At 38.1% G+C, this 9,039-nt stretch overlaps 1 protein-coding gene across 6 annotated transcripts in view; it reads right to left on the reverse strand.

Moving 5' to 3' along the window:
* Positions 1–308: 308 nt before the first annotated feature.
* cadm1 (cell adhesion molecule 1) overlaps positions 309–9,039 on the reverse strand; it is a 622,928-nt gene continuing 614,197 nt past the window's right edge. For all 6 annotated transcript variants that reach the window (XM_015370204.1, XM_015370203.1, XM_015370201.1 and 3 more), the window contains one exon: positions 309–4,133. In XM_015370204.1, coding sequence (XP_015225690.1) covers positions 4,015–4,133 — 119 coding nt within the window. In that variant the 3' untranslated portion in view covers positions 309–4,014. The remainder of the gene's footprint in view (positions 4,134–9,039) is intronic.

Consider the following 9,039-nt stretch of genomic DNA (forward strand, 5'->3'; position numbering starts at 1 on the left):
TTTGTACCAGTGAGTTTTGGTCTTCATTACCCAGATTTCTATCTCAGCCATTGCAAAGGAATTTCTGCAATGGGACGTCGGTAATATACAGTTATCCATACATTTCTACCCAAATGTAAATCCTGAAGAATGACTTATTCTTATTCCAATCAAATGGCTCAATCTCATGTTTAAAGAAGAGATAAGGTTCATGGATAGTTGTTGACATAACTTTTATTCTTTTCAGCTAAATTATTGATATATATGGGTTTTTTTCTGATTTACACCAATGTCTGTCTTCTTCTGACTTATAGAAGTAAGAAGTGCAAGCAAAATAAAACAAAGATCTTTATAATATATCAATAATTTAGCAAAAGCAAAAAGGGCTTGAGAATTTAGAAGACAACAAACCACCTTAGCCTAAACAGGGGATCACCTTACTGCGATCCACCTCTTATTGCAGTTGTCAGTGTGTATTCTACAAATGGCAACAACATCCATCTTGGCCTGGGGTTTCACAAAGCAGGTTTAACGAGCTCAGATTCAAATCCACAACTCTAAATAGATTTGGCCTAAGATCGGGAACTCTGGGTTTTCGGTTTCACAAAAGCTGCCATTAGTTTAATCAACTCATAGCAGGTCAGCACAGACTTGAACACGTGCGTAACAAGTATGAAAAGCCATTATCAGTGAAGCCCCAATTTAACGAATCACCATGACAGCAGGCAGCAGGAAATACCTATTTCACCCCTCTGGAACTAGAGATTTAAATAAGGAATTAAAAAAAAGAAGGAGAATGTGTTTAAAAGAAAAAAAGAGGAAGATGGCGAAGGAGAAGATTGTTGCTCGAGGAATGCGTATTCAGGAATATGTATTCAGTAAAACGAATATATACCAAAAAGGCTTGCCATACATTACAGGTTTATTTCTTAAATGGTAGATCTATTTAGGTAAAATCATCTGGCAGCATATGAAAATTAAGTCTAAAATTGTAGTTCTAATAGATAGGACCTTGTCATCATCTTATAGGGTTCCTCCTCATGTTGATTCAACCTTCCTTCACACAGTAAATACAGTGTCTGTTTGCAGCTGCTTCAGATGTTATCATCCAAATAAAACACTCTGAGTTTACTGAACAAAAACTGCTGCAGACCAGGTTACTACGGTGACTGAAACAGAAGTTGAGGAAACTCTCTTTGTGAAATGCAAAACCCAGTTTTCTGATTTCAGGTTTAGAAAACTTAGAGTTTTCATTACACCTGCTTCGTGGAACTGATCCCTGAACTTGGATGGGCTTCTTTGTTTGTCTTGTGTTCTGTTTGGACCTGCAATGTACAAAGACAGGGCAGGGATATTTTTTTTTATGAAAAATGTATGTTTAAGATATTTACAGTAGTGAGGCTTGAATGTTTCAGTTTTCATGTTCTCTCATGACCTGTTCTTGATTAATAATATTTAGCAGCAATTGGATTAGAAAAAGAGAAACTCAGGGATTCAGTTTTGTTTACACCCCATTCAGTAGCTCAGAATGATCTTAGCAGAAGAAGCAGAAGCCTTGTTGTGGTTTGGATTCGGTTGTCTTACTGCTCAGTGAACAACACTTGGTCTCTTGATTTGCAGTTCTTATTGTATTGTGGCCTAGCTCAGCTGACGCTAAAATCTTAGCACATATCTGTTGTTTAGGCCCAAAGCTTGCTTTTTGGCACCTTTAGATTGGATTAAAAAAAAACTAATTTTGGTAATAGTTACTGAGTAAAACAAAAAAGAATTAATCCAAGGTAAAATACAAACAACTGACTGACCCAATTCTACTCTCTGATTGCACTGTTTACACCAAAGAGAGAAAATAATGAAAACAACATTGGTGAAAAAATATAAATTAAAATATCTTGCTAGAATTGGTGACACTTCCAAGGTTTCAAACTTCTAATCATGCTGTTGAATAACTAGGCTTTCATTTCAGAGTTTAACAAATTGAATATAAAAAAAAAAAAACATCTTTGCAAACAAGATTATAAATATAAGAAATACTTAGATACATATTTAAGATTTTAAACTTAACACTTCAGGTTTAGCTGTTCTTCAAGAGTGTGGGAGAGGCAATGTCAGGGTAAAAAAAGTTGTTCAAATGTTTTTGAAAGCTCAAATTTAAGGTTGTCATGGTAACCAGAGTGTCTAGTGTCTGGGAAGGAGATCATGGGCGTTTCTCAATATGTGTTCTTGAGCGTTTTCGTGTGCTCGTGTACTCGTGACACGTCATCAGCCTCAGCCCGAGTACCGTTCCAATTCTCAAGAACGCCAGATCGAGAACCCATCAAATCTCCAGATGTTGTTCTCACCCCGCCCTCTTTATCGAGCATGCATCAGAGCAGACTTGTGCGTTCTTCAGACTGACCGCTTCCCCAGAATGCCCCGCGGCCGCAGCTTGATTCGAGACAGCGCTCAGTGTTAAGTTAAACATTCCCTTTTCTGCTGATGTTGTTCTTCAAAAGTACGTTTTGAAATCGTTGGAGGCGATAACATTATACATTGAAGCCTCCCTGTGTGGTCTGTTTACAGAGTTAGTGCGAAATAAAAAAAAAAGTCCGACGCTGAGCGGACCAGAGTGACTAGCAGACCTCCGAGGGTAACCGCAGCCAGGGCTAAATTTACCCCGTCTGTAGTGCACTTCTCTCGGTCTAGTTATGTGTGAACTACCGCTCGTTCTGATGGCGGTTTTTTGCGGTTCGGTAATTTTTTTTAATGTTATTTAAGCTTTAGAAATTAAAAATATTGTTTTCAAAATGTTTTGTGTAGGGAATAAATAGTTTTGACTGTAAAAGAAATGCTACAGAACTTTGCATGTGATGACGTCACGAGTACGCTTCTGTTCCAATACACATACGTGCTTGCGTGCTCGCGTTCTCGTCAAGTCCGATCTTCCTGCGTTCTCGCCAAGAACGGACTTCACGAGAACGCGAGTATGTACTCGCGTTCTCGTGAATTGAGAAAGCCCCATATCTCTACCATAAACAACAACTAAGATCAGTCATCCCAAACACGGATCAGATTTAAAACAAATACAATAATGAGATTTGAGAATTTTCCCAACAATTTATGTGAATTAATGTGAATTTGTTTGTCTCTAGGTGTGGAATAGAAGTAAAAGGAAAACTGCTGCAACACATTGGTACAAAGTTAAAGAACAGAGGATTGAAGGGGCAAACTGACCAGGAGTCCTTATATACTTTGTTCTGTTTTTGTTTTTAGGGGTGTCGGTGGTAGTGGAACCAATAAAACAAACCTGCATCTGGTTTCGGCTTTTTGTACAATCACACATAGAGCACACCATGCCTTACTTCTTCTGAAACTTAAAGGAACAAGAGAGAGGGAATGGCTTGAGACGAATCACAGTTTACTGGAGAGAGTGTTTTCTATGCAGGAGAGGAGTCGAACGTGTGTGCAGACACACTTAGACAAATGAATAAAGTGGCTGTGTAATTTTACCCTCATACAAAAGCCGACAGCACACAGATAATAACGACTGGTGAGGAAAAAGATGAAAAAGAGCAACAAGGTGATGCAAATGATGATCAACACGGATGCAGAGTGTGGAGAGAACAAAAAAAAAAATTCAGAACAAGGCACAGAATTTTCTGCAAATGGTGGAACTGAAAGATAAACTTCGTACCAGCAGTTAGGGAGGTGTTAAACGGTGAAGCTCTCTACAGTGATTTCTGGCAACGTCTGGTGCACCCTCCCATCCCCACCCCCAATACCCCAACTTGCTTTACTCCAAGATTTTTTTTGAAGATTTATTTTACTTTTTTTTTATCTTAAACACAAAGAACATTCCATCTACATCTGCAGACTAGACTAAACAACGGCATAAAACCAGGCCTTTCTTTTAAAATTCCTCCTCCACGTCCCCGATACTCCACTAAAAAGCAATCCCAATCTGTCAAACCCTGCCCCATCCCCGGGAAAACGGCTCTGAGTGCCGACAAGGACACCTGAGCAAGGGTGGTGGTGGTGGGGGGGGTTCCCTTTTCAGGGTTAGATGTAATACTCCTTCTTTTCGTCCGAGTTGGTGTGGCCGCCCTCTGCGTTGATGATGGCTGTGTCTGCGTCTGCCGCATCGTCTGCTCCTTTGGCTTCATGCGTGAAGTAGGTACCTGAGGAGGAGGAAGCAGGACACAGAGTCACGTAGCTGGTAACAGCCTGCTGCTTTAGATGATATCACAGATTAAAATGTGACCCTCCATTCACAGCACCTAATTATGTAAAACCTGCACACGCGCACCCAAAAGCAGCAAACTGTTACATTCAGATCCCACATTTTCCTTCTGCAGGATTGGCACATGAAAATCAGGGCCTTGAAATGATCTTGAGTGTGCAGAGGAGTGTGGATCGCACGTTCGAATTAACCTTGTCAAGTTCAGCAAAAGAAAAGGCCACTTCAAACCTCATTTGCAAGATTTATTCACACCCCGTCTCAGCAGCCCAGTTTGGCAACGATGACAATATATTGAAGCTGAGTGAGGGAGAAAAATGCCAAATGTGAAAAATTGCTGCTTAAACAGACTGAAAGAAGGAGCTTAGGCGTGCTGCAGGTAAAACAAACCTAATGGGGAAGTCTTAAGGAACATTTTGACCCTCTTGTACACTGGAAAAAATCTTAATAAGTCATTTTTTCTTCAAATAAGTGCATTTTTTGTTGAATTGAGGAGGTAAGTGAAACACCCTGCCTATGGAAAAAGACAAAAAAAAAAACAATTTCATTGTCTTATTCCAAGGATATATTATCTAATCTTATTTTAAGAGTTAAAAATACTGATTGCGTTGGCAAATCATCTTATCTACTCAAATGAATGGTAAATACACTTAATTTAAGAAATGTTTACTTATTTCTAGATCATTTTTCAGAGTACCCTTTATTTTGTTTCTTCTAGTTCTTTGATATTTTTTTTTTTTCTGAGTCATATGGAGCAGAACTTACTAGTGTCCAACTTCATATCATCATTGTCCTGCAGGAAAAAACACAAAGTGACTCTAATGTGAAGTTAAAAACCGTAGATCCTTAAAACAAAGGCAGCACCGACCATCACAGTACCAACACCATGTTTGCCTGAAGCTTTATTAAATATCATGTTTGCTGTTAGGTGGTTAAAGGGTTCATTGTGTTGAAAAAAAAAAAGTTTTTCCTTTCTACTCTCACTATATGCTTGTTTAGGCCAACTTGGTGCCATCAACTGCGCTTCATGCAGATAAAGTTTTACTACTTAGCAGCACATAGTTAAAGTAATTAAACTTTATATTACAAATCAATTAAAGTAGACTGTTTATAGCTGAGTCAATGGTCACTGTCATTTTAGGCCTGTTTACTACAAAACAAGCTTAAATCAGAGGCTACCAGACCTTTACTCAGTTTTTCTGTGTATGCTTTGAAACCTATCCAAGAGTCGCTGTCAGTTTTGTTGGCCTAAAATAGACCTGACAGAATTCCTTTTGAGAAAAGGTGCTGTACACTGCAAAAAATGTAAATCTAAATAAGTAATTTTATTCATAAAATAAGTGCATTTCATCCTAAGTTGAGGAGGTAAATGAAACACTTTGCCAATGGAACAAGATGACTTACATTTGAATTAAGAAAAATCAGTTGCATTGTCTTATTTCAAGTGCATATTATCTAATTAACTTATTTTAAGTGTAGAAATACTCATTCCATTGGCAAACTATCTTATTTACCTGCTCAAATTAAGGCTAAATACACTTGATTTAAGAAATTTTTACTCAATTTCAGATCGTTTTTGCAGTGTACTGATGATCTATTATGTGTGAGCTGAACCTGAATCTAAAGTCTGAGCAAGAACTCTGGCAAGAGCTTAATCGCTGAATAGGAAAATATTTTTTCTGCATCTCTAATTGCCTTATTTATACCATTTCCCCTCTGTTAAACATACACAATCCAGTTTCCTATTCTATGATAAAAAATAAAGTGCAACATTTCTTATAGGTTGTAATTTTCCTGCCGTTATGAGGGCGGCATATAAGGCTCATCATGCTATTCATCAGGACTGCTAGAAAAATGCAATTTTACTCATCATCAGTAACCCATAGCAATAATAACTGCTCTTCCATCATCTGGCAAACTTCCAGCCAGTGACGTAATAAAAAACAAACAGAAGCACTCCAGAACGTGACAGTTCAGACATCGCTTCACAGAACAATAATGAGTTTTTAGGAAATGTTAATATAGCTTCAAATATTAAACAGAATCTTTTTTAATATTCCACAGCAACGTGTGAAAGTTGTTGTATTTACACTTAATAAAAGGCCTTTCTGTTGTTTTGCTGTCTTCATTTGCAGCTACTCTACAACATACCTTTTTAAATATTTTTCCTCTGACTTTTCCTACTTTTCCACATACGTGTTTCTGAGAGAGTAAGTTTTCACAGCAATGCAATTTTCAAAACACTTTTAAAAAAACTATTTAGTGCTGCTATGAGTACTGAAGATTATAATGAGTTGGCTAACACAGAAACTTCACAAATGTACCTACCTAAATTCTAGATTTGAGTTACTTGTGGTGGCTGTAATTTGAAGTAGCTCTTCTAGCTTGATTCTGAAATTCTCTTTAAAAAAAAAAATAAGAGAAGCTCTTCCACTTGTGGACCAATTTTCTTTTTTATGATTTTTTTTTTTTAATGTAGTGATGGATGCCCTGCAGCTTAAAAGCATTTTTTACCAATATATCTTCTTTTTTCATAATTGTTATGATGTGTTACAATAGCAACCATGGCAGGTTGTTTTCTTTACACCCAGCAACAGCTTTTATTTCATCTCAAAGGCTGAATTAAAAGTTCCACTACTTCTAGTTTCAGTTAAGCTAAAAAGTAGATGCCCAGGATGCAGAGCAAGAAAAAGGAGAAGAGGTGGGGGTTCAAGCTATTCCAATAAGCATTAAGGGCAATGTGATCTCTATAGGAAATCAGTTAGAAGAACTTCAAGCCTTAGCATGGACCCAGCCAGAATATCAGGGATGCTGTGTTACTGTATGTTTTACTGAAACATGGCTGCAGGATCTTTCACAGGTTTTTTTAGCCATACTAAGAGACAGAGCCTAGACATTGAACTGTTGGTCTTTAGATTTCGTTAGTTTACCTGTGTTGATTTGGCAACTATTTACATTCTATCTTGTGCTGTTGCGGACACTGATTTTAATGCCATCCGTTTCATTGTTGCTAAGCTACAGGCAACAAAAGGCAAATGCATTTGTGGTAATAATCTGTTATTTTATTTACACTTTTAAAATTCCAATAATGTGCCAGCTGCTGTACCAAAGAAATAAATAAATACCTTTTGGACATGTTTTATGCAAATGTCATGGAGAAAATATCTGTAAGTGAGACGTCCTTTAAGGAAATTTGATCACAATCTTGCTTTTCTCTGCTCAGAATATGAGGCACTTGTATGAGACTTTATAAACCTGAGATGCTTAATCAATAGTGAATCATAGATCACCAGTGATCTAAAGAAGTCAGTAAACAACTATAAAGGAGCCTTAAGGAAGGCAGGCAGGGAGTATACAGAAGCAACTCTAGGTCAAAGAAAGGGAAAGCAAGGGGGCATACAGGAACAAATTGGAGGGAAGATCCAGGAGAAAACTATTAAAGATGGTTCAGAGATGAAGAAGATCACAGGCTTCAAGCAGAGGGAGGACCAGACATGTGGTAGTCTGGACAGAAGCAACAAACTAAGTACATCCTTCAATATCTTCCACCTTTGCCACAGACCCTCTTGCTTCTGTGCGATTGTTCTTAAACAAATCAGATAATGATGCTGCACCCTCCCTTCTTTGGGAGTTGGTGGGGGACTAATTTGCAATAAGGCTCCAAGCCCAGATGGTGTCAGCCCAAGAGTCCTGAAGGCCTCTGCAGAGCAGCTCCGTGTGATTTTGCAGCACCTCTTCATACCTAGCCTGAACCAGAACACAATTATCGTGTAGCTGAAGACCTCCTGCATTGTTACGGTATTAGAGAATACTCAATCAAGAGTACTGCATGACTACAGACCTGTTGTCCTGATATCCCACATCATAACACTTTTAGAGACTTGTTTTGGTCTACCTGAGCAGCTATCAGGACCTCCTGCAGTTTGCAGATCATTGTGGAGTTGAAGTCGCCATCATACAAACCAACTGTTATTTATACAAGGCAAACAGCACTGTGTGGGTTATGTTCTTTGATCTAACCATTGCATTTTACAATATTCAGCCCGACTTATATTGTCAGAAACTCTAGAAGACCAAGGCTGAGCTAGATGCCAAAGACTACCTGACAAAAAGACCACAGATTGTTAGACTGAATGTTCAACTGTTTCAGAAGAAACAGGAGCATGTTGAGATAATGGAGGAGTATAATACCTCAGAGTTCACCTGGACAAAAGATTGGACTTGAGACCCACCCTTGAAGTTGTCAACAAGAAGGGACAAAGGGACTGTACTCCGTCAGGAAGCGTATGTCCTTTGGCGTTTGCGGCAAGATTCTACATATCTTCTAGAAGTTGTGGAGCAAGTAATTTCATCTGCCATCGTTTGTTGGGGTAACAGCATGAGAGCAAATAACTTAGAAAAAGCTGAATAGATCAATAAAGAAGGCTGTCTTTGTTCTAGGAATTCATCTAGAACGTTTGAGCTTACTTCAAATTCTTCATAAAATAGAGAAAATTATGTACAACCGTGAGCATCCTCTTCATAAGACTGTTAGAACATAGTGTCTTCAGTCAAAGGCTTCTCTGGCATGGTGCAAGAGAGTCGCAACAGAGTATCGTTCCTTCCTAAAGCTATGAACACATACCAATAACTTAATAAAAAAAATATACGAGCAACATGAGTTTTAGACTAGAATAGGAAATCCCTTAGTTGTCCTAAAATCTGGTGTTAACGGCAGAAACAGATTATAGAAAAAAAACTGTCACACAAATGTGGACCTTAGAAAACTGCATAAGAATAAGATACTAGTGAAGAGTTAAAAGATAAACGAAAAAATTCTGTACTGTAAAGTGTTTTTTTATAAAACT

The sequence above is a fragment of the Cyprinodon variegatus genome, unplaced genomic scaffold (assembly GCF_000732505.1).
Source record: "Cyprinodon variegatus isolate N-32 unplaced genomic scaffold, C_variegatus-1.0 Scaffold43, whole genome shotgun sequence".
Lineage (NCBI taxonomy): Eukaryota > Metazoa > Chordata > Actinopteri > Cyprinodontiformes > Cyprinodontidae > Cyprinodon > Cyprinodon variegatus.